At 38.1% G+C, this 27,064-nt stretch overlaps 1 protein-coding gene across 4 annotated transcripts; it reads right to left on the bottom strand.

The window, feature by feature from the left end:
* Positions 1 to 472: 472 nt before the first annotated feature.
* LOC117398159 (keratin-associated protein 9-3-like) lies at positions 473 to 24,056 on the bottom strand. Of its 4 annotated transcripts, XM_059016909.1 has the most exons (14): positions 23,965 to 24,056; positions 18,636 to 18,749; positions 18,206 to 18,292; positions 13,244 to 13,357; positions 12,814 to 12,900; positions 7,696 to 7,725; positions 5,866 to 5,976; positions 5,219 to 5,323; positions 4,572 to 4,688; positions 3,991 to 4,071; positions 2,746 to 3,395; positions 1,760 to 1,870; positions 1,113 to 1,217; positions 473 to 583 (listed from the first exon to the last, which is right to left on the bottom strand). In XM_059016909.1, the coding sequence occupies exons 1-11, from the start codon at positions 24,011 to 24,013 to the stop codon at positions 3,268 to 3,270; spliced, it is 1,023 nt and encodes a 340-aa protein (XP_058872892.1). In that variant the 5' UTR covers positions 24,014 to 24,056; the 3' UTR covers positions 473 to 583; positions 1,113 to 1,217; positions 1,760 to 1,870; positions 2,746 to 3,267. The 4 variants fall into 4 exon arrangements, with proteins under 4 accessions (XP_058872892.1, XP_058872893.1, XP_058872895.1 ...); XM_059016910.1 differs by lacking the exon at positions 7,696 to 7,725; XM_059016912.1 differs by lacking the exons at positions 12,814 to 12,900; positions 13,244 to 13,357.
* Positions 24,057 to 27,064: the final 3,008 nt, after the last annotated feature.

Raw genomic sequence — 27,064 nt, 5'->3', positions numbered from 1 at the left:
CCAGACACCCTTAGCAATCAATTGACATTGAATGTATTCTCATTGTCAAGGGGGTCCTGGAAGGCACAACACCACTGCATGTAATGTATGTAAATATAGATCTCAATACCACCATCGTATGAACTCTTTATTAATCTCACAGGTGATTCCCACAGCCTGGGTGATATATCAACCCCTTATTAAAATACAGTGCAAAAAGGTCTGTGATAAAGTGCCATATAGAGCAAATTACAGGTCTGGAAAACCACAGTTAACTATTGTATTAATTTTATTGTTTATAAGTCAACTCAGAGTGTAATCATGAACCTGCAACCTTCAAGACTCTCACTGTACTTCACAAATACCACAACATACATTTACTATGGAGTGGACCCACAGGCCCTTGTCCTTTAAATGTGCAAAAGAGGAACGAGCTGGTGACAGAGACACAGGTATCAGTCACCTTTCCCCTTGTGATCCAGCTTACCTGGTGCAGTGAGGGTATAAGTGCTCTGACATAGTTTGTCAGCTGCAGCGCAGGCTGTTGCTGCACATTTTGGTTCGTCAGCTTCATTAGTACAAGTGTTGCAACTCAAGGCATTTCCTGAAAGTCAAACACAGGGGTTTAATGAATCGGTCTCCAGCAGCTCATTGCACTGCCATCCAGAATCAAAGGCATGGAGGGCTATTCAATTGAGCTAAACTGTGGTCGATCTGTAATGGCTAATTAAACTAGGAACCTGATGCTTTGTGTGGCAAGATTAAGAAAGTCAAACCTCTTCCTGTAGAAATAACTATGTGAGCGAGGAGAAGGGCTGTCTTCGTGATACAAACGAAGAGAGGATTTAGGGATTAGATCACTTGAATATTAATTTTAAACAATAAAAAGGGTTAATATAACACTTTAGTAATATTGTGTCCTTGTTTCTCATTTTGTAACATAAACCTACATTGTCTCTCTTCAAAAATGTAATAAAAATATAATTAATAAAACATCCCATGGTGTTTTTAAACTATATACATATCAAAGATTAATGTGAAAATAAAACATACACAAGCAAACCAAAAATGTATCAATTTGGTGGATTTTAAGGCTTGGGTGGAACTGTTTTAACGTTTAATAGCAGCCTTACCATTACAATAGCCTGTTTTGCAGCAAGTTGTCCTCACGTTTTTGTCTGCTGTATTGTCAACAGCTTTGCAATCAGCTGCACAGGACTTAGTGACAACAGGCACTCCTGTAAGGTGGAGAAAAGCAAGGTTAGTGGTGACAGAACCAGCTAGTGCCAAATCAGTGATTCTGACAAATCAATAAGCAGGGCATTTATACAGAATCAAATCCTCGGTGACTCTACACTAACATGTACATATTACGGTACCAGCATACTGCTTTTATTTTTCCATGTGGGACAATATTGCATGCTCTTGAAAAAAGAAAGTGTCCACTGAAGGTTAATATGTGAGGCATAAGTTACTGTACAAAGTTATGTGTTCCGTTATTCTAAAACAGGGCTCTACCATGCTTAATAATAGTCAGTTGATGATAATAAAGTTATGTATTTTAAATCTCTAAACATGGGAAATGTGGCTGCAAAGTAGCAATGAAGCAGTGAGGTGTATGTGATGTTAGATTTGAGGATTACGAAAAGGATTGCTAGGAATGGACTCCTTAGACATGAACACAACTGCTCTCAACGGCCTCCGTTCACCAGCTGGAATTCACAAGCACCAAACTGGAAACACAAAGAATAGAAACCCCAAATGAAGGAGAAGCTCTTACCTGCCCCGTTCAGTTTGTAGTCACTCTTGCAGAATGCTTCAGCTGCACATGGACTCGAAGTACAGGAACTTTCATCGGTTGTTTCAGCACATTTGAAGCAAATCAATTTATCTGTAAAACAAGCAAGACCTAGTTTAAACAATACATTTGAGTAAGTAGGGGGCTTGGTGGTCCAGTGGTTAAAGATTCAATCTCAGCTCAACCATCGTGTCAAGCTGAGTGTGTGAGACCCTGAGCAAGTCTCTTAACCTCCTTGTGCTCCGTCCCTCGGATGAGACGTTAAACAAACAAGGTCCGATTGGAAGTGACTGCAGCAGCAGTTGTTGAGTCGCTTTGGATAAAAACATCTGTTAAATAACTAATTCATAATAATATAGAGCTATAAATATGTTTATAAAGATGAAAGTCTTAACAGACACACATGGTTCCTTTCCTCTTATAAAGAATATCTTCAATCTCTATATCAGTTTAAAAATAAAACTACTTAATACATAAAACTTACAGACCCTACAACCGAATCCATTACACTACAACACTCAATGGTGTGAAATTTAGAAAGAATCACATAAATATCTTAAGTACAAATGGCTTCAAATCCCATTTACTAAGAAGCAAGTGTAAATGCTCCCCATCAGGTAAGAGAATAATTAATGGTACCGTTTATTAATAACTATGTATTAATCTGACATTCTAGTGCATGCATTTCATTGGGGATTATCTGTGGTAATGGTACTTGAAAATTGAGGGAGCTCTTCATTCTGGTTTTTTTTTTTTTATTTACAGCATTTAATCAACATTTTAAATAATTGCCATTTGACAGATAAAAGTGCTTTCATAGTTGTTTTAAGCAAGGTGTAAAAAAAAGTACTGACTGCTCTGTTTATATATGTACGTTTTACAATAAATATATATGCAGTCAAAAAAAATGTATTTGAACACCTGTAGTTTTAATTTTATTAACAATATTACAATAGTATCTGTATTACCGTTACACAGTTTTCCCTGACAGCACTCATCTCGCGGGAAAGCTGTTGTTACAGTACAAGTTGATGCACATCCCTTGCTGACGGTGACACCTATCAATGAATGCAAAAAGAAAGTTAGTCATAATTCTATAACTATTATCTCATCAATTGACACAGGCCTTTGTTACTCTTGCCATTTCAAACATTGTATTAGAGAATAAAAACAATGTGAAGCCTGTAATAAAAAGTATTTTAGCTTGGATTTGTAGGTGGAGGTACATTTTCAAAACAGCCCTGATTGTAGAGATACATTTATCTGGCTTGAATACTATTGTTAGCTGATTGAATGGTGACTTAAATGTGGGAAACATTAGTGCAATGTAAACTTGTCTCTTGTGATGACTGCAAATATGTTCTTGTCCTTATTTAGAAAGAAGCTGCTGGAAAAATCTATGTTAATCCCAACACTAAGTAGGAATGTACGAGAGAAAGAGAAGCCAGTTAAACTTGTTATAGTCAGAGAAACCCGGCCCTTCGGGATCATTACTTACCAGTTCCAGTTAGTTTGTAAGTGGTTTTACAGAACTTGTCACCATACCCACAGACTGTTATATCTTTACAATTAGATTCATCTGTCAAGTCAGTGCAGGTGTAGCATTTCAAGAGGTCCACTGCAAAACAAGCCAGGGAGAGCCAATGAATAAGGAAGGAGAGGCTGGGCTACGGCTGGCTCAATTAGACACATACCTGATAGTGTTTCAACACGTTTATCAATCTCTTCATAATGAAACATTGATAAAGTCCTATTGATAAAACATTACTGTCTACCTGACATTTGTAAATGTGAACATTTCAGTGCTCCCCTTATCATTGACTGTTACCCAGCCCATCTCATCTCAGTATCTCTGCTAAAAGCCTAACCCGGATGCAGCTGAGTTATAACTATTAACTTGAACGATAACTATTTTTTAGCAATCTCTTTCTGCAATGAGATCCCATTTACCAGGGTGAAGTTGTGTGACTACACAAAGAGACAGTGTAGTGCAAGGATTCAATAAGGTTTCTAGTTTGAGCGAGAGCAGCTACACTGGAGGATGATTACAGCCCTTTTATTTTTTATTTTATTTCTGATTCCCGTTGTTTTGTTTGTTTGCCTCCAGGTGGTGTTTTGTTAAAGTTCTCCAGTTAGAACATGTGAACATGTGACCAATCAGTGTGCCGCCTCAGTGACTGCCATTGTATAATTAACAATAACGTTAGCATTACCGTTACACTGAGATGTACCGCAGCACTTCACAGTAGCGGATGGTGTGCAAGCCTCAGCACATGCCTTTGATACTGGAACATCTATAAAAGTAATACAACAAACAAGATTCAGCACCAGACACCCTTAGCAATCAATTGACATTGAATGTATTCTCATTGTCAAGGGGGTCCTGGAAGGCACAACACCACTGCATGTAATGTATGTAAATATAGATCTCAATACCACCATCGTATGAACTCTTTATTAATCTCACAGGTGATTCCCACAGCCTGGGTGATATATCAACCCCTTATTAAAATACAGTGCAACAAGGTCTGTGATAAAGTGCCATATAGAGCAAATTACAGGTCTGGAAAACCACAGTTAACTATTGTATTAATTTTATTGTTTATAAGTTAACTCAGAGTGTAATCATGAACCTGCAACCTTCAAGACTCTCACTGTACTTCACAAATACCACAACATACATTTACTATGGAGTGGACCCACAGGCCCTTGTCCTTTAAATGTGCAAAAGAGGAACGAGCTGGTGACAGAGACACAGGTATCAGTCACCTTTCCACTTGTGATCACAGCTTACCTGGTGCAGTGAGAGTATAAGTGCTCTGACATAGTTTGTCAGTTGCAGCGCAGGCTGTTGCTGCACATTCAGGTTCGTCAGCTTCATTAGAACAAGTGTTGCAACTCAAGGCGTTTCCTGAAAGTCAAACAAAGGGGTTTAATGAATAGGTCTCCAGCAGCTCATTGCACTGCCACCCAGAATCAAAGGCATGTAGCGCTATTCAACTGAGCTAAACTGTGGTCGATCTGTAATGGGTAATTAAAATAGGAGCCTGATGCTTTGTGTGGCAAGATTAAGAAAGTCAAACCTCTTCCTGTAGAAATAACTATGTGAGCGAGGAGAAGGGCTGTCTTCATGATACAAACGAAGAGAGGATTTAGGGATTAGATCACTTGAATATTAATTTTAAACAATAAAAAGGGTTTATATAACACTTTAGTAATATTGTGTCCTTGTTTCTCATTTTGTAACATAAACCTACATTGTCTCTCTTCAAAAATGTAATAAAAATATAATTAATAAAACATCCCATGGTGTTTTTTAAACTATATACATATCAAAGATTAATGTGAAAATAAAACATACACAAGCAAACCAAAAATGTATCAATTTGGCGGATTTTAAGGCTTGGGTGGAACTGTTTTAACGTTTAATAGCAGCCTTACCATTACAATATCCCGTTTTGCAGCAAGTTGTCCTCACGTTTTTGTCTGCTGTATTGTCAACAGCTTTGCAATCAGCTGCACAGGACTTAATGACAACAGGCACTCCTGTAAGGTGGAGAAAAGCAAGGTTAGTGGTGACAGAACCAGCTAGTGCCAAATCAGTGATTCTGACAAATCAATAAGCAGGGCATTTATACAGAATCAAATCCTCTGTGACTCTACACTAACATGTACATATTACGGTACCAGCATTCTGCTTTTATTTTTCAATGTGGGACAATATTGCATGCTCTGGGAAAAAGAAAGTGTCAACTGAAGGTAAATATGTGAGGCATAAGTTACTGTACAAAGTTATGTGTTCCGTTATTCTAAAACAGGGCTCTACCATGCTTAATAATAGTCAGTTAATGATAAGAAAGTTATGTATTATAAATCTCTAAACATGGGAAATGTGGCTGCAAAGTAGCAATGAAGCAGTGAGGTGTATGTAATGTTAGATTTGAGGATTACGAAAAGGATTGCTAGGAATGGACTCCTTAGACATGAACACAACTGATCTCAACGACCTCCGTTCACCAGCTGGAATTCACAAGCACCAAACTGGAAACGCAAAGAATAGAAACCCCAAATGAAGGAGAAGCGCTTACCTGCCCCGTTGAGTTTGTAGTCACTCTGGCAGAATGTTGCAGCTGCACATGGACTTGGAGTACAGGAACTTTCATCGGTTGTTTCATCACATTTGAAGCAAATCAATATCTCTGTAAAACCACCAAGACGTATCAAACAAAGCTGTGGGGATTTATCATTCTCAAATAAAAGGGTAGACAGGGTTATTGGAGGGGGTTCTGCTAAACTTAAATCATTTACAAATACGAATTGCATTTACCTAAAATGAAATATGGAATATTCCAGTTACCAGTAGACCCATCCATGTTCATCTTGGGGGGGGGGGGGCATTTATATTAGGACTTGAAAACAATAAAACAAAGGAGGTCCTATTGGAAGTGACTCTGCAGCAGCAGTTGTTGAGTCGCTTTGGATAAAAGCATCTGTTAAATGACTAATTAATAATAATATAGAGCTTTACAGATGTTTATAAAGATGAAAGTCTTAACAGACACACATGGTTCCTTTCCTCTTATAAAGAACATCTTCAATCTCTATATCAGTTTAAACATAAAACTACTTAATACATAAAACTTACAGACCCTACAACCGAATCCATTACACTACAACACTCAATGGTGTGACATTTATAAACAATCAAATAAATATCTTAAGTACAAATGGCTTCAAATCCCATTTACTAAGAAGCAAGTGTAAATGCTCCCCAGCAGGTAAGAGAATAAATAATGGTACCGTTTATTAATAACTATGTATTAATCTGACATTCTAGTGCATGCGTTTCATTGGGGATTATCTGTGGTAACGGTACTTGAGAAATCAAACTCATAAATAGGGGTCTACTTAAATCACGGTAAATTTATGTATTTTTCATGGGTATGTTTCTTAATAAAATTAAGATTTCGCAGACATTTCACAGACCTGTTTAAACATTAAATAAACCTAAGTAGACAGTATTTCAGAACACTATAAATCCTAAAAATAGTGGTACTTGCTTCCTTACTAAAACAGAGATCTGTGTTGACTCTGTGGCGCATGTGTTGTACTGCAGAAATGGGGCAGCAGCCTCGTAGATCCGCCTGTCAGTCATGGAGAGGTGGGGAAGAGGGTGTGCTGGCTTTCCCTCTCTCTGAGTGGCTGAGAGGCGGGCCTTGGGGGATTGTACTGCACTTGGTTGTGCATTTGGGTGGCCGTGATTGGGAATACACAGAGACGCTGGCTGAGAAGGCCAGTGTAAACACAGACCAGGCAGGAACGCCAGTGGTTGGAGCGAGTGACCAAAACAGGCAAGCCGGCTGAGGAAGACAGCCAGTAATAAATAAACCATTTATTATAATATATTGTTACGTACCCGAGGGGTCGTGTGTAGTGATAGGGGAACCTTGGCCACCCCAGTGTAGAGTGCATAACAGCGTAGGATGGAGATCCCGAGCTGACCGGCTTAGCGGCAGTGGAGGCACTGCGTAAGCAGCACCTTTATTTTATAGTTTTATTGCTGTGTTTTATTTTCCTTTTTCATTTCTCCTTTTGTTTTCATTATTATTTTGAGCACCTGTGAGTGTGCCAGCTTTTAACTGTTTACCAGTATTGGTATTTCTGTGGTCCTGTTTACCGTTGTCGGTACTCACGGTCAACAGCGCCCTCTGCGGCCTAAAAGAAATATCCAAAATATTAAAACTGGGCGCCAGTGCAGGGTTTTCAAATAAAACCTCTCCCGTGTGTTTCAGTGAATTACCCACCATCCTTCCACACAGACACTTTTATCCAAAGCAACTTACACAGCCTACACATATTAGATAACATAATTATTTAATATAAATAAATAACTACCAGATTAACACAAAGGGTCTTACCATTACACCCGGGTCCTATGCAGCATACCCCTACAAGAAATGCATCCAGTTGATTAATACAAGTCGCTCTGGTAGCACAGGCCTTTGACACAGAGTAGGTGGCAGTTGTCAGAAATTATTTTATAAGTTAGCCCTGTCCACTTCCGAGGATACGTACCAGTATTGGATTCCCAGTACCAGCAATGGGTGTATGGTCATGTTGTTTCAAAAGTGTCTCATTGTCAATTTTAAAATCACATTGCATCTGTCGTGAGGTGCTCGCGAGACTTCAACAGTGAGCTTTCTACTATAACTGAAGGCTGTACCAAGCAATCATTTATTAACAGCTGGGTTCTGCTGGAAGTTACCTTGTCAAGCTAGTTTGACCAAATAGATACAAAATAAAATTATGAGGGGTTTAGAGACCACTTCATTCAGTTTTTTATTTTTACAGCATTTAATCAACATTTAAAATGATTGCCATTTGACTCATAAAATGATAGTTGTTTTAAGCAAGGTGTAAAAAAGTACTGAAGCTACTACAAATAAATAAAAACATGCGTAGTCCTTTGCAAGAAATACATAAATAAATCAATTACAAAGTCCTTTGCAAAGCTTTTTTAAAATTCTTTACACTTGTGTTATCTTTGAGATCATTGGACAGCTGGTTGCTTTTAGAAATCTGAAAATCTTGGAAAATTGTAAAAATAAGCAAATTAGTCTAAATTGTAAAACTGGACTAATATACTGATGATTTCAGTAGGCCACAAATGCAATGCATTAAAAAAATGAAGAGAAAAGGAGCACATGGCTGTTTAAGAGTAAAGCACAAAGTGGTCTAACATTTTGACACAAGTGCCAATTGTTTGTATATCACTGATTACTGAGTGCAAAATGTAAATCACACAGGTAGGAATATAAAGCATAGAAATGACACATCTTGAGGTGTTCCGATACATTTGCACAATACTGTACGACTTTGTACGTTTTTGGTCAGCAAGTTTTCTCTTTTTCTTGTATTGTCATTTTCTAGCTCATTTACAAAAGTGTATTTAATTTCTTCTGTTTTTGGTAGAAACCCGAGTGTTTCAAGGTTTTTGTCTTTTCTTGTTTGAAATTGCAAGTCTATTTCAGTGTGTCAGGATGGTTCCATCAAGGAGGCTTGGTGGTCCAGTGGTTAGAGAAAGGGTCTTGATACCAGCAGGTTCCTGGTTCAACTCCCTGCTCCGTCACTGACAGGTCTTTGTTCAGATGTTAATGCAGAGTTCACGCCCTAGTCTTTGTAAATTGCTTTGGATAAAAGTGTCTGCTAAATGACTAATAATAATCAAAAGCACTTTATAATAAGGTCTGCTAATAAACACTTTATTATCCATATATTAATGATTAATAGATACTACATAAATATGAAAGCTCAAGCAAGAAATAGCTTTAGAACCATTTATAAATGAGATTATTAAGGTCAAATCGGTGGATGGAGCTGAGATTATTGAAGCACATTAGAAAAGTAGTTATTAATGATTTATAATGTCTGTTTTTGGGCCGGGGTACCCATGGGTGACTTAGAGGGGTCCCTCTCTGTGAGAACCAACATTAAAATAAGTGGCCCAGAGCGATTTAACCCCTGAAATACCCCAGTTACTTATTCAATTTGTGTTACATTTGCAGGATGCAAATGAGAAGCTGGAATGCGAATAAGAAGCTGGCGAATAAGAAGCCAACTTCAGCATCGTCTTTTCATTTCAAACCAGAAGTGCCTCATGTAAATACAGTAACGCAGAACGATTAGAATAAAGTGTGTCTGGCATCAAACACTTTATTTTTCATTATAAAGTGGGTTGGGAGATATCTGCGTCCTGATTGGCTGGTAGGCATTCCAAGCCATTGAATTATTACAGTACAATCAACAGGCAAGAACAAGTCCCAGCAACTACGGCCTCCTGCCTTACTATGCCCCTTGGCGTGCGGTTATTATTATTAGTTTATTCAGCAGACGCCTTTATCCAAAGCGATTTTACAGAGACTAGGGTGCTTGAACTATGCATCAGCTGCAGAGTCACTTACAACTACATCTCACCTGAAAGACGGAGCACAAGGAGGTTAAGTGACTTGCTCAGGGTCACACAATGAGTCAGTGACTGAGGTGGGATTTGAACCCGGGACCTCCTGGTGACAAGCCCTTTTCTTTAACCACTGGACCACACAGCCTCCTTATTCTAGCACAACCAACACACTGTCGTGCCTTATTGCTTATAGCGTCTTACAGTGTCTTCTTATATAGCTCGTTAAATGTAATCGCTTATTAACTTTGTTGCAATCTCGTTTGTACGTTCTGCTTGTAAATCAAAAATGAAGGCTGATGGCCAATTTAAAAGCCAATCTAGTGGTTTAAAAATAAATAAAAAAATCGCCAACCCTGCTGTCTGGTCACTTTCTGAGATAAAATCAAGGCTGATGTTAGCCTGTCCACTTTCAAGGATACGTATATTTCAATTTGTTATCCTAGTCTCTGTCTAAAATTATTTAGTGCAGGAACAAACAGTTTACCAGACAGGCATTGTAAGATTTTCTACCTTCACCAGTAGGGGAGACCGGGGCTTGTTGTCTCAGTGCTCACTAGATGGTGCAGGCAGGTGATACTAACACTGAAATGTGTGTTCTATTGTCTGGAACTCAACCATCTTGTAATTTGAGGTCAATTCCATCCAGCATAAAGGTTAGCACATATTTCATTTTTTTCATACCCAAAGTAAAACATGTATATCTTGTTATTTATGTTATAACTCTTAGTAGTATTGGAGTTGTTAATCCCACCTCAGTCACCATGTTATGGCCATGTTAATAGAACCAGATACTGGCTATTTTTTGGTGTAAAAACAAAACCAGTAGGTTCTCCCAGTAGTACTGAGAGAATTAAATTGTCATGTAAAGTCGGATTGGGGCAGGTTGTCACATAGTTTTTGGGGTTGGTTGTCACGTGTAAATCCTACAGGAAGAAGTGTTCTATTTTTTTCTTTCTACTTTTTTTACACCAACATGTGTACGGTGTCCATATTAGGACATGGTCATTTCTCACGTCTCAGCGTCAGTTATCAGGAACACACTACACTTACGGTATGCTTTTTTCGTAATGGCTTCAGTGAGTCTTGCAATTTCTTTATGGGTGTATCCACGCGTAAATACATTTCTAATAATAGAGTCTCCTAATGACACTTCAGGAATAAAGTGCGTTATTTTGCGTTTTATTCATTCACGTAGCAATACTAACATTTACTTCAAGTTATTTATTTTTTTTGTCTTCATATTTTTCATTTACATTTTTCAGTTGATTGACATTCGCAGTAGCCAATGAAATCGTAGGATATGCAAACTTAGGAATGTGATTAGCAGTCCCAGAAAAAATGCTGACTGATGATTGACAGAGAAATTCATTGACAGAGGTTCGCCATGACTCGAAATTCGAGTGACACAATATACAAATGATACCTGATACAAATAATGGCTGACATAAAAAAAAACACACGAGGGATGACAGAAAAAATGATTGAGAAATGACGACTTGTAGCATGGGTCAACATTTCAAATATATATAGCTCTATATTTTTTATGTTCACATAAAAAGTAAAAATACAATTTTTTTCTGTCATTGTACACAGTAGAAACTTTATGTTATTTAAAAAACAACAAAAAATGTTGCATTATTGTCTACTATTGTGTGACAACCAAACCCAGTATGGGGCAGGTTGTCACAGGTGACCAGCACATTTTCAACCATCTAAATATCATATTTGGAATAAAGTTAGGCTGAAATAAAAATCATCAATTTGTACGTGAAGAGTTGTTCTTCAATATAACGAGGAAGCTCACAGAATGCCACCAGATCGAGGAAAATAATAAAGAGTAAAAAGTGTGACAACCAGCCCCGGTTTCCCCTATCCTTATAAACGTTGACTACGTTCAGTTTCTACAGTAATTTAGCAGTTTTCCTATAGTTATACAATACATTTACCATGCCTTTTTAATATGCTTTACCATACTTCGCTTGGCTTTGCGATGCATACCTGTGCTTTACCATTCTTTCACTACGCTTTGCTGTGCTTCTACGATGGGAAACTTTTATAAGGGTCGGTATACTTGATCTTGCTCAATATTATTATTATTATTATTTATTTCTTAGCAGACGCCCTTATCCTGGGCGACTTACAATTGTTACAAGATATCACATTATTTTTTACATATAATAACCCATTTATACAGTTGGGTTTTTACTGGAGCAATCTAGGTAAAGTACCTTGCTCAAGGATACAGCAGCAGTGTTCCCCAGCTGGGATTGAACCCACAACCCTTTGGTCAAGAGTCCAGAGCCCTAACCACTACTCCACACTGCTGCCCCAGAGTCTTAATTTAGTCGCCAATAACTGGGTTTGACCAAATAACTGCTTGAGGGTCAGGCAATAGTGTATCAGGAACGTCAAAACAGCTTTAAGACACTCACAGATTCCAACGCTAAATGCACAGGAAACTGGAAGGCTAGTAATAGTACTGTAACCTTCCAAACAGGGTTAAGCACTTTACTCAACTCTAAATGTCATGTTCCTGAGGAAATTGTGCCAACAAATGGCTTTTGTACATTAACAGTACATCTAAAAAAGTTTCATTTTATTTTTGTTTTTTATAATGATCGACATATACCAATATTATTGACGTTAAAGAGTGACTGATTCGTTTTTATTTTCTAAACTGGAGCATAGCACCACAATTCCATCTTCAACTTGTCACTTTATAATATAAAGACATCAATTACTATACTGTACCAAAACTGTGATCTAAAATAGATTTAATGTAGCAAAACAAATATGCTGTACACTTTGCATATTCCAAAACCTATTGGGGTCAAAAGAGAGGTGGATCTTAATCCCGCCTTCCTAAAACAAAACATGTCTCAATCATAGACCTCTACCTTTAGTAAGGTTTTCAAGAATTAAACAAGGCTAGCAAAAAATAAACCAGCAGGTTACATGTAAGGTTGGCAGTGTTAAGATTGGGTGCTGTTTAGACAATTTGACCATTATCTGGATAGATTAAGGAAGATCAATTACAAGAAGCAATTACAATGAATAGTACAAGTAAAAGGCTTACCATTGCAGCCGATCGTATTGCAACAGATTGTTGTTGGGTCAGGTTCACAAGTGGTCGCGCAGCCTTTTTCAACAGTGATGGTGCTTCCTAAGAGAGCAATGCAGAAAGAAATTCAAACTGTTCAGAGATCCCATAACCACAAACTCAAGATGCTTTGTCCATCGTTCAACATTGGACCATTTTTTATTTTTAAGATAATGGAAATATAACCCTACTTATTACTATTCTTAAGGTAACAAATGATACACAGTGTTAAAGCCCTGGTTTTAGTTTTCTATCCATCACTGTCATTGTTTGCTTCATTATCTTGTTCATTAACACACATCCCCACACCCACCACTTGTCCAATGTTGACAATTTAATGAGTTTGTGATTGTAAGAGAGAGTGAGAGAGTATGGGTGTAAGAGAGTGCGTCTGCACTGATCTTACCTGTGACTGTATGAGTATTGAAACACCATGTTTCATCACCTGCGCAGTAAGTAATCGTCGTACAAGAGGCTTCATCAGTCCCAGCAGCACAAGTATAGCATGACAGGGTTTGCACTGTGAGGAAAGCACAAGAAGAATTCAAATGACACATTCATATCACCCTTGTTAATTAAGCAGTACAGCACAGTCTGTTCATTTCTGGTGTTAGCCCTGTCCACTTCCGAGGATACGTACCCGTATTGGATTCCCAGTACCAGCAATGGGTGTATGGTCATGTTGTTTCAAAAGTGTTTCATTGTCAATTTTAAAATCACATTGCGTCTGTGGTGTGGTGCTCGCGAGACTTCAACAGTGAGCTTTCTACTGTAACTGAAGGCTGTACCAAGCGATCATTTATTAACAGCTGGGTTCTGCTGGAAGTTACCCTGTCAAGCTAGTTTGACCAAATAGATACAAAATAAAATTATGAGGGGTTTAGAGACCACTTCATTCAGTTGTTTTTTTTTTACAGCATTTAATCAACATTTAAAATGATTGCCATTTGACTCATAAAATGATAGCTGTTTTAAGCAAGGTGTAAAAAAGTACTGAAGCTACTACAAATAAATAAAAACATGCGTAGCCCTTTGCAAGAAATACATAAATAAATCAATTACAAAGTCCTTTGCAAAGCTTTTTTTAATTCTTTACACTTGTGTTATCTTTGAGATCATTGGACAGCTGGTTGCTTTTAGAAATCTGAAAATCTTGGAAAATTGTAAAAATAGGCAAATTAGTCTAAATTGTAAAACTGGACTAATATACTGATGACTTCAGTAGGCCACAAATGCAATGCATTAAAGAAAACGAAGAGAAAAGGAGCACATGGCTGTTTAAGATTAAAGCACAAAGTGGTCTATCATTTTGACACAAGTGCCAATTGTTTGTATATCATTGATTACTGAGTGAAAAATGTAAATCACACAGGTAGGAATATAAAGCATAGAAATGACACATCTTGAGGTGTTCCGATACATTTGCACAATGCTGTACGACTTTGTACGTTTTTGGTCAGCAAGTTTTCTCTTTTTATTGTATTGTCATTTTCTAGCTCTTTTACAAAAGTGTATTTAAATTCTTCTGTTATTGGTAGAAACCCGAGTGTTTCAAGGTTTTTGTCTTTTCTTGTTTGAAATTGCAAGTCTATTTCAGTGTGTCAGGATGGCTCCATCAAGGAGGCTTGGTGGTCCAGTGGTTAGAGAAAGGGTCTTGATACCAGCAGGTTCCTGGTTCAACTCCCTGCTCCGTCACTGACAGGTCTTTGTTCAGATGTTAATGCAGAGTTCACGCCCTAGTCTTTGTAAATTGCTTTGGATAAAAGTGTCTGCTAAATGACTAATAATAATCAAAAGCACTTTATAATAAGGTCTGCTAATAAACACTTTATTATCCATATATTAATGATTAATAGATACTACATAAATATGAAAGCTCAAGCAAGAAATAGCTTTAGAACCATTTATAAATGAGATTATTAAGGTCAAATCGGTGGATGGAGCTGAGATTATTGAAGCACATTAGAAAAGTAGTTATTAATGATTTATAATGTCTGTTTTTGGGCCGGGGTACCCATGGGTGACTTAGAGGGGTCCCTCTCTGTGAGAACCAACATTAAAATAAGTGGCCCAGAGCGATTTAACCCCTGAAATACCCCAGTTACTTATTCAATTTGTGTTACATTTGCAGGATGCAAATGAGAAGCTGGAATGCGAATAAGAAGCTGGCGAATAAGAAGCCAACTTCAGCATCGTCTTTTCATTTCAAACCAGAAGTGCCTCATGTAAATACAGTAACGCAGAACGATTAGAATAAAGTGTGTCTGGCATCAAACACTTTATTTTTCATTATAAAGTGGGTTGGGAGATATCTGCATCCTGATTGGCTGGTAGGCATTCCAAGCCATTGAATTATTACAGTACAATCAACAGGCAAGAACAAGTCCCAGCAACTACGGCCTCCTGCCTTACTATGCCCCTTGGCGTGCGGTTATTATTATTAGTTTATTCAGCAGACGCCTTTATCCAAAGCGATTTTACAGAGACTAGGGTGCTTGAACTATGCATCAGCTGCAGAGTCACTTACAACTACATCTCACCTGAAAGACGGAGCACAAGGAGGTTAAGTGACTTGCTTAGGGTCACACAATGAGTCAGTGACTGAGGTGGGATTTGAACCCGGGACCTCCCGGTGACAAGCCCTTTTCTTTAACCACTGGACCACACAGCCTCCTTATTCTAGCACAACCAACACACTGTCGTGTCTTATTGCTTATAGCGTCTTACAGTGTCTTATTATATAGCTCGTTAAATGTAATCGCTTATTAACTTTGTTGCAATCTCGTTTGTACGTTCTGCTTGTAAATCAAAAATGAAGGCTGATGGCCAATTTAAAAGCCAATCTAGTGGTTTAAAAATAAATAAAAAAATCGCCAACCCTGCTGTCTGGTCACTTTCTGAGATAAAATCAAGGCTGATGTTAGCTTGTCCACTTCCAAGGATACGTATATTTTAATTTGTTATCCTAGTCTCTGTCTAAAATGATTTAGTGCAGGAACAAACAGTTTACCAGACAGGCATTGTAAGATTTTCTACCTTCACCAGTAGGGGAGACCAGGGCTTGTTGTCTCAGTGCTCACTAGATGATGCAGGCAGGTGATACTAACACTGGAATGTGTGTTCTATTGTCTGGAACTCAACCATCTTGTAATTTGAGGTCAATTCCATCCAGCATAAAGGTTAGCACATATTTCATTTTTTTCATACCCAAAGTAAAACATGTATATCTTGTTATTTATGTTATAACTCTTAGTAGTATTGGAGTTGTTAATCCCACCTCAGTCACCATGTTATGGCCATGTTAATAGAACCAGATACTGGCTATTTTTTGGTGTAAAAACAAAACCAGTAGGTTCTCCCAGTAGTACTGAGAGAATTAAATTGTCATGTGGAGTCGGATTGGGGCAGGTTGTCACATAGTTTTTGGGGTTGGTTGTCACGTGTAAATCCTACAGGAAGAAGTGTTCTATTTTTTTCTTTCTACTTTTTTTACACCAACATGTGTGTACGGTGTCCATATTAGGACATGGTCATTTCTCACGTCTCAGTGTCAGTTATCAGGAACACACTACACTTACGGTATGCTTTTTTCGTAATGGCTTCAGTGAGTCTTGCAATTTCTTTATGGGTGTATCCACGCGTAAATACATTTCTAATAATAGAGTCTCCTAATGACACTTCAGGAATAAAGTGCGTTATTTTGCGTTTTATTCATTCACGTAGCAATACTAACATTTACTTCAAGTTATTTATTTTTTTTGTCTTCATATTTTTCATTTACATTTTTCAGTTGATTGACATTCGCAGTAGCCAATGAAATCGTAGGATATGCAAATTTAGGAATGTGATTAGCAGTCTCAGAAAAAATGCTGACTGATGATTGACAGAGAAATTCATTGACAGAGGTTCGCCATGACTCGAAATTCGAGTGACACAATATACAAATGATACCTGATACAAATAATGGCTGACATAAAAAAAACACACGAGGGATGACAGAAAAAATGATTGAGAAATGACGACTTGTAGCATGGGTCAACATTTCAAATATATATAGCTCTATATTTTTTATCTTCACACAAAAAGTAAAAATACAATTTTTTTCTGTCATTGTACACAGTAGAAACTTTATGTTATTTAAAAAACAACAAAAAATGTTGCATTATTGTCTACTATTGTGTGACAACCAAACCCAGTATGGGGCAGGTTGTCACAGGTGACCAGCACATTTTCAACCATCTAAATATCATATTTGGAATAAAGTTAGGCTGAAATAAAAATCATCAATTTGTACGTGAAGAGTTGTTCTTCAATATAACGAGGAAGCTCACAGAATGCCACCAGATCGAGGAAAATAATAAAGAGTGAAAAGTGTGACAACCAGCCCCGGTCTCCCCTATCCTTATAAACGTTGACTACGTTCAGTTTCTACAGTAATTTAGCAGTTTTCCTATAGTTATACAATACATTTACCATGCCTTTTTAATATGCTTTACCATACTTCGCTTGGCTTTGCGATGCATACCTGTGCTTTACCATTCTTTCACTACGCTTTGCTGTGCTTCTACGATGGGAAACTTTTATAAGGGTCGGTATACTTGATCTTGCTCAATATGTTCACCAGAGTCTTAATTTAGTCGCCAATAACTGGGTTTGACCAAAGAACTGCTTGAGGGTCAGGCAATAGTGTATCAGGAACGTCAAAATAGCTTTAAGACACTCACAGATTCCAACGCTAAATGCACAGGAAACTGGAAGGCTAGTAATAGTACTGTAACCTTCCAAACAGGGTTAAGCGCTTTACTCAACTCTAAATGTCATGTTCCTGAGGAAATTGTGCCAACAAATGGCTTTTGTACATTAACAGTACATCTAAAAAAGTTTCATTTTATTTTTGTTTTTTATAATGATCGACATATACCAATATTATTGACGTTAAAGAGTGACTGATTCGTTTTTATTTTCTAAACTGGAGCATAGCACCACAATTCCATCTTCAACTTGTCACTTTATAATATAAAGACATCAATTACTATACTGTACCAAAACTGTGATCTAAAATAGATTTAATGTAGCAAAACAAATATGCTGTACACTTTGCATATTCCAAAACCTATTGGGGTCAAAAGAGAGGTGGATCTTAATCCCGCCTTCCTAAAACAAAACATGTCTCAATCATAGACCTCTACCTTTAGTAAGGTTTTCAAGAATTAAACAAGGCTAGCAAAAAATAAACCAGCAGGTTACATGTAAGGTTGGCAGTGTTAAGATTGGGTGCTGTTTAGACAATTTGACCATTATCTGGATAGATTAAGGAAGATCAATTACAAGAAGCAATTACAATGAATAGTACAAGTAAAAGGCTTACCATTGCAGTCGATCGTATTGCAACAGATTGTTGTTGGGTCAGGTACACAAGTGAGCGCGCAGCCTTTTTCAACAGTGATGGTGCTTCCTAAGAGAGCAATGCAGAAAGAAATTCAAACTGTTCAGAGATCCCATAACCACAAACTCAAGATGCTTTGTCCATCGTTCAACATTGGACCATTTTTTATTTTTAAGATAATGGAAATATAACCCTACTTATTACTATTCTTAAGGTAACAAATGATACACAGTGTTAAAGCCCTGGTTTTAGTTTTCTATCCATCACTGTCATTGTTTGCTTCATTATCTTGTTCATTAACACACATCCCCACCCCCACCACTTGTCCAATGTTGACAATTTAATGAGTTTGTGATTGTAAGAGAGAGTGAGAGAGTATGGGTGTAAGAGAGTGCGTCTGCACTGATCTTACCTGTGACTGTATGAGTATTGAAACACCATGATTCACCACCTGCGCAGACTTGGGTCGTACAAGTGGCTTCATCAGCAGTCCCAGCAGCACAAGTTAAGCATGACAGGGTTTGCACTGTGAGTAAAGCACAAGAAGAATTCAAATGACACATTCATATCACCCTTATTGATTAAGCAGTACAGCACAGTCTGGTCATTTCTGGTGTTAGCCCTGTCCACTTCCGAGGATACGTACCAGTATTGGATTCCCAGTACCAGCAATGGGTGTATGGTCATGTTGTTTCAAAAGTGTCTCATTGTCAATTTTAAAATCACATTGCGTCTGTGGTGTGGTGCTCGCGAGACTTCAACAGTGAGCTTTCTACTGTAACTGAAGGCTGTACCAAGCGATCATTTATTAACAGCTGGTTTCTGCTGGAAGTTACCCTGTCAAGCTAGTTTGACCAAATAGATACAAAATAAAATTATGAGGGGTTTAGAGACCACTTCATTCAGTTGTTTTTTTTTTTACAGCATTTAATCAACATTTAAAATGATTGCCATTTGACTCATAAAATGATAGCTGTTTTAAGCAAGGTGTAAAAAAGTACTGAAGCTACTACAAATAAATAAAAACATGCGTAGCCCTTTGCAAGAAATACATAAATAAATCAATTACAAAGTCCTTTGCAAAGCTTTTTTTAATTCTTTACACTTGTGTTATCTTTGAGATCATTGGACAGCTGGTTGCTTTTAGAAATCTGAAAATCTTGGAAAATTGTAAAAATAAGCAAATTAGTCTAAATTGTAAAACTGGACTAATATACTGATGACTTCAGTAGGCCACAAATGCAATGCATTAAAGAAAACGAAGAGAAAAGGAGCACATGGCTGTTTAAGATTAAAGCACAAAGTGGTCTATCATTTTGACACAAGTGCCAATTGTTTGTATATCATTGATTACTGAGTGAAAAATGTAAATCACACAGGTAGGAATATAAAGCATAGAAATGACACATCTTGAGGTGTTCCGATACATTTGCACAATGCTGTACGACTTTGTACGTTTTTGGTCAGCAAGTTTTCTCTTTTTCTTGTATTGTCATTTTCTAGCTCTTTTACAAAAGTGTATTTAAATTCTTCTGTTATTGGTAGAAACCCGAGTGTTTCAAGGTTTTTGTCTTTTCTTGTTTGAAATTGCAAGTCTATTTCAGTGTGTCAGGATGGCTCCATCAAGGAGGCTTGGTGGTCCAGTGGTTAGAGAAAGGGTCTTGATACCAGCAGGTTCCTGGTTCAACTCCCTGCTCCGTCACTGACAGGTCTTTGTTCAGATGTTAATGTAGAGTTCACGCCCTAGTCTTTGTAAATTGCTTTGGATAAAAGTGTCTGCTAAATGACTAATAATAATCAAAAGCACTTTATAATAAGGTCTGCTAATAAACACTTTATTATCCATATATTAATGATTAATAGATACTACATAAATATGAAAGCTCAAGCAAGAAATAGCTTTAGAACCATTTATAAATGAGATTATTAAGGTCAAATCGGTGGATGGAGCTGAGATTATTGAAGCACATTAGAAAAGTAGTTATTAATGATTTATAATGTCTGTTTTTGGGCCGGGGTACCCATGGGTGACTTAGAGGGGTCCCTCTCTGTGAGAACCAACATTAAAATAAGTGGCCCAGAGCGATTTAACCCCTGAAATACCCCAGTTACTTATTCAATTTGTGTTACATTTGCAGGATGCAAATGAGAAGCTGGAATGCGAATAAGAAGCTGGCGAATAAGAAGCCAACTTCAGCATCGTCTTTTCATTTCAAACCAGAAGTGCCTCATGTAAATACAGTAACGCAGAACGATTAGAATAAAGTGTGTCTGGCATCAAACACTTTATTTTTCATTATAAAGTGGGTTGGGAGATATCTGCATCCTGATTGGCTGGTAGGCATTCCAAGCCATTGAATTATTACAGTACAATCAACAGGCAAGAACAAGTCCCAGCAACTACGGCCTCCTGCCTTACTATGCCCCTTGGCGTGCGGTTATTATTATTAGTTTATTCAGCAGACGCCTTTATCCAAAGCGATTTTACAGAGACTAGGGTGCTTGAACTATGCATCAGCTGCAGAGTCACTTACAACTACATCTCACCTGAAAGACGGAGCACAAGGAGGTTAAGTGACTTGCTTAGGGTCACACAATGAGTCAGTGACTGAGGTGGGATTTGAACCCGGGACCTCCTGGTGACAAGCCCTTTTCTTTAACCACTGGACCACACAGCCTCCTTATTCTAGCACAACCAACACACTGTCGTGTCTTATTGCTTATAGCGTCTTACAGTGTCTTATTATATAGCTCGTTAAATGTAATCGCTTATTAACTTTGTTGCAATCTCGTTTGTACGTTCTGCTTGTAAATCAAAAATGAAGGCTGATGGCCAATTTAAAAGCCAATCTAGTGGTTTAAAAATAAATAAAAAAATCGCCAACCCTGCTGTCTGGTCACTTTCTGAGATAAAATCAAGGCTGATGTTAGCTTGTCCACTTCCAAGGATACGTATATTTTAATTTGTTATCCTAGTCTCTGTCTAAAATGATTTAGTGCAGGAACAAACAGTTTACCAGACAGGCATTGTAAGATTTTCTACCTTCACCAGTAGGGGAGACCAGGGCTTGTTGTCTCAGTGCTCACTAGATGATGCAGGCAGGTGATACTAACACTGGAATGTGTGTTCTATTGTCTGGAACTCAACCATCTTGTAATTTGAGGTCAATTCCATCCAGCATAAAGGTTAGCACATATTTCATTTTTTTCATACCCAAAGTAAAACATGTATATCTTGTTATTTATGTTATAACTCTTAGTAGTATTGGAGTTGTTAATCCCACCTCAGTCACCATGTTATGGCCATGTTAATAGAACCAGATACTGGCTATTTTTTGGTGTAAAAACAAAACCAGTAGGTTCTCCCAGTAGTACTGAGAGAATTAAATTGTCATGTGGAGTCGGATTGGGGCAGGTTGTCACATAGTTTTTGGGGTTGGTTGTCACGTGTAAATCCTACAGGAAGAAGTGTTCTATTTTTTTCTTTCTACTTTTTTTACACCAACATGTGTGTACGGTGTCCATATTAGGACATGGTCATTTCTCACGTCTCAGTGTCAGTTATCAGGAACAACTACACTTACGGTATGCTTTTTTCGTAATGGCTTCAGTGAGTCTTGCAATTTCTTTATGGGTGTATCCACGCGTAAATACATTTCTAATAATAGAGTCTCCTAATGACACTTCAGGAATAAAGTGCGTTATTTTGCGTTTTATTCATTCACGTAGCAATACTAACATTTACTTCAAGTTATTTATTTTTTTTGTCTTCATATTTTTCATTTACATTTTTCAGTTGATTGACATTCGCAGTAGCCAATGAAATCGTAGGATATGCAAATTTAGGAATGTGATTAGCAGTCCCAGAAAAAATGCTGACTGATGATTGACAGAGAAATTCATTGACAGAGGTTCGCCATGACTCGAAATTCGAGTGACACAATATACAAATGATACCTGATACAAATAATGGCTGACATAAAAAAAACACACGAGGGATGACAGAAAAAATGATTGAGAAATGACGACTTGTAGCATGGGTCAACATTTCAAATATATATAGCTCTATATTTTTTATGTTCACACAAAAAGTAAAAATACAATTTTTTTCTGTCATTGTACACAGTAGAAACTTTATGTTATTTAAAAAACAACAAAAAATGTTGCATTATTGTCTACTATTGTGTGACAACCAAACCCAGTATGGGGCAGGTTGTCACAGGTGACCAGCACATTTTCAACCATCTAAATATCATATTTGGAATAAAGTTAGGCTGAAATAAAAATCATCAATTTGTACGTGAAGAGTTGTTCTTCAATATAACGAGGAAGCTCACAGAATGCCACCAGATCGAGGAAAATAATAAAGAGTAAAAAGTGTGACAACCAGCCCCGGTCTCCCCTATCCTTATAAACGTTGACTACGTTCAGTTTCTACAGTAATTTAGCAGTTTTCCTATAGTTATACAATACATTTACCATGCCTTTTTAATATGCTTTACCATACTTCGCTTGGCTTTGCGATGCATACCTGTGCTTTACCATGCTTTCACTACGCTTTGCTGTGCTTCTACGATGGGAAACTTTTATAAGGGTCGGTATACTTGATCTTGCTCAATATGTTCACCAGAGTCTTAATTTAGTCGCCAATAACTGGGTTTGACCAAAGAACTGCTTGAGGGTCAGGCAATAGTGTATCAGGAACGTCAAAACAGCTTTAAGACACTCACAGATTCCAACGCTAAATGCACAGGAAACTGGAAGGCTAGTAATAGTACTGTAACCTTCCAAACAGGGTTAAGCGCTTTACTCAACTCTAAATGTCATGTTCCTGAGGAAATTGTGCCAACAAATGGCTTTTGTACATTAACAGTACATCTAAAAAAGTTTCATTTTATTTTTGTTTTTTATAATGATCGACATATACCAATATTATCGACGTTAAAGAGTGACTGATTCGTTTTTATTTTCTAAACTGGAGCATAGCACCACAATTCCATCTTCCACTTGTCACTTTATAATATAAAGACATCAATTGCTATACTGTATCATAACTGTGATCTAAAATAGATTTAATGTAGCAAAACAAATATGCTGTACACTTTGCATATTCCAAAACCTATTGGGGTCAAAAGGGAGGTGGATCTTAATCCCGCCTCCCTAAAACAAAACATGTCTCAATCATAGACCTCTACCTTTAGTAAGGTTGTCAAGAATTAAACAAGGCTAGCAAAAAATAAACCAGCAGGTTACATGTAAGGTTGGCAGTGTTAAGATTGGGTGCTGTTTAGACAATTTGACCATTATCTGGATAGGTTAAGGAAGATCAATTACAAGAAGCAGCAGCATATAACAATGTAATACAATACAATATATGAAAGGTTGGTCTTACCTTTTCAGAAAGATGGAGTAGCTTAGACTTTGAAGTAAAAAATATCAACGACTTCACTTGAAGACGATAAAAATTTGTAATTGAACTGACAAGCTTTCCTTTATTTCTAAGTGTTTTTTTAAATAGATTTTGAAGTTGCTAGTATTAAGACTCTGATTAGATTTTATCTGGATGCATTAAGAAATATCAATTGCGAAAACGATACATTCAAATGGCATTGTATCTGAACTAAAATCAAATACATAAAGAAAGTCTCCACCTATCTTTACTTTCTTCCAAGTGCGTACTGTAAAAACCCATTGATTGAGGTCAATTCAAATACAATGGAAGAATATAATGTATGTGTTACCCTGTGCTGCGCAGTGGAGAAGAACCAGGATGCCCAACACAACCTTCATGGTGTTCTGCAGAGACAGATCCAGGTGAAATGGGTGGAGAGAGAGAGAACAGCTGCTTTTATACACACACTCTGGGCTGAAAACCTGTTCTTGTTTGAAGGAATCTGTAAATTTGCAGGTTGATGTGCAAAAACTGGTTGTGGAACTTTTTAGGTGTCCTATCTTCCTAATAATTATTACCAATTATTAGTCTAATTAAGTAATTTAGAGCACAGTTGGTTTAATTATTTCAAGTTAAACACAGTGTTTGGACGGCCAGAGCAGCAACACAGAGAACATTATCAGTTTACTTGGAAACAATTAGAACATCGCAAAAGTAGGAGCTACTTTTTTAAATATAATTTTAGGAAGTATTTGCTTTTGTGGGTTATGGATCCATCAGCACTTGGTTGTTACTGTATTCAGCTGAGCTTTGTCGTTTATCCTCTAATATTATACCATTGTATAGGACAACGTACTCCAACTCAGTATTATTATTATTATTATTATTATTATTATTTATTTCTTAGAAGACACCCTTATCCAGGGCGACTTACAATCGTAAGTAAATACATTTCAAGTATCACAGTACAAGTAATAATACAATTAAGAGCAAGTTAAATACAATGACTTTGGTTCAAGCAAGTACAAGTGTGACAAAATACAATTCAATAATACAGCAGATAACAGTGTTAGTGATAGTTACATCAGGATATGATTAAATACAAAATACTACAGATTAAACACTTGGCAGATTACAGTACTCTGAAGTACAGGATTAAATGCAGTAAAATAGGGGGCAGATAAGAGCAGAATAAAGCACATTTAAATGAAGGGTGATAAGTGTCCCAGGGGTAAAACAGAGGAGTTCTACAGGTGCTGTCTGAAGAGGTGAGCCTTAAGGATGCGCCAGAATGTGGTCAGGGACTGGGCAGTCCTGACATCTGTGGCAAAGTCATTCCACCACTGCGGAGCGAGGGTGGAGAAGGAGCGGGCTCTGGAGGCAGGGGAGTGTAGAGGAGGTAGAGCCAGTCTTCTAGTGCAGGCGGAGCGGAGAGGTCGAGTGGGGGTGTAGGGAGAGATGAGGGTCTGGAGGTAGCTGGGTACAGTCTGGTCAAGGCATCTGTAGGCTAGTACAAGGGTCTTGAACTGGATGCGAGCGGTGATCGGGAGCCAGTGGAGTGAGCGGAGTAGTGAAGTTGCGTGGGAGAAGCGAGACAGAGAGAACACCAGGCGGGCAGCGGAGTTCTGGATGAGCTAGAGCGGACGGGTGGCAGACGCAGGGAGGCCAGCCAGGAGGGAGTTGCAGTAGTCTAGGCGGGAGAGTACCAAGGCCTGGACCAGGATCTGGGTGACGTAGTTGGTGAGGAAGGGTCGGATTCTTCGGATGTTGCTCAGGAAGAATTGGCAAGTGCGTGCCAGAGTGGAGATGTGCTGGGAATAAGAGAGGCAGGGGTCCAGGGTGACTCAGGGGTACTTAGCAGAGGAAGAGGGAGAGAGTGTATGGTATACGAAAGCAATAATATATAATAAAATAGATAATTAAGTACAACCACAATATGTTTTTCTTACGGTAGTGGTTTTATGCAATATAGAGAAACTGTTAAACATTTTACTGTTTCCACAATCTATCCATATAATCTTCTTTTTTTATCGGGCTGCAAGTATAGGGGGCTGGACTCTGACTGGGCACCACCAAAAAATATTTAAACCCAGTGCCTATATATATACTGTATATATATATATATATATATATATATATATATATATATATATATATATATATATATATATATAGATAGATATATAAAAGGTTAAATGATTAAAAAATAATATGTAATATGAGAGAATTGGTCAGGGGTCTGAATACTTTTGGAAGGCACGTGTATATATATATATATATATATATATATATATATATATATGATTTCCATTACACAAGAGTAGATGTTAAAACTTCATGCTGATTTGAACTCGGCTCTCGCCAAGATAAGCACCAACTAAGACGTTGCTTTACAGTAAACTAATGTGATCCATATGTGTCTCCATCCATTTACGTTTCCTTCCATATGATGATGTAGATATCCTTCTGTCTGGTGTTAATGGCTGAAGTGTAATGCTGGCTCCAGGGATCAGCTTATTTTGCCTCTCTGGCGCTTCAGCACACACAACGGCTGCGATGCTGGCTCCGGGGATCAACCAAAGTGCGGCCCCCCCAGCGCATCAGCATGACAACCGTCTGGATTGAGCTAAGTAGGGTACATCTCTGGGGTTTTCAAGTGGGCACCTTCCATCCTCAGTGTTTCGTCGACTAGCCCACGACACCTCAAGAGGGCTCTGGTGATTCTGGCATCCCAGCATCACCCCCCCCCCCGTCCCCCACTCAACTCAGCCCAGCTTACTTACCTGTACATCAGCGTTTCTTTCTTTCTATTGTGCTTGAGATCCCCAGCCAGAATCTTTCCGTCTCAACCACAGCCAGTTGCTGCTCCTCTCTGCTGCTTCAGATAAGTTCTTCACTGTGCGATGCAACTCTTGGCCACTGAATCCGACGTCTCTGAGAAACTGGGTTGTAGAGTGTGCCACAAATCCTCGACAACCCATTTCCACTGGGTAAACCCGGACTCTCCATCCTCGCTGTTCTGCTTCAGTGGCTAGTTGAGCATACCGCAGTTTCTTCCTCTCATACGCCTCATCTACAGCATCCTCCCATGGCACTGTTAACTCTACCAGGTGAACAAGGCGTGCTGATCCAGACCACAAGACAATATCTGGTCGAAGGTTAGTGGTGGCAATCTCAGGTGGAAAAATAAGCCGTTGACCAACATCTGCCAGCATTTTCCAGTCTCTAGCAGCTTCCAGTTGTCCTGGGCGAGGATTGGTTTTAACACCTTTTCTTGGTGGTTGCTCTCCTGGGCGGAGGAATGTTGTCTTTTGTGTGTAATGTTTTGATGGAACAGGTGACAACTTATTGTCTTGTCTTCCAATGCTAAGGCCAAACATCGCAGCACCTGGTCATGGCGCCAAGTAAACTGTCCTTGGCTATGAGGGATCCTCTCCTACCCAGAGGTT

The sequence above is a fragment of the Acipenser ruthenus genome, chromosome 54 (genome assembly GCF_902713425.1).
Source record: "Acipenser ruthenus chromosome 54, fAciRut3.2 maternal haplotype, whole genome shotgun sequence".
Taxonomy (NCBI): domain Eukaryota; kingdom Metazoa; phylum Chordata; class Actinopteri; order Acipenseriformes; family Acipenseridae; genus Acipenser; species Acipenser ruthenus.
The sequence above is the reverse complement of the archived record's forward strand: the minus strand, read 5'-3'. Positions and strand labels throughout refer to the sequence as shown.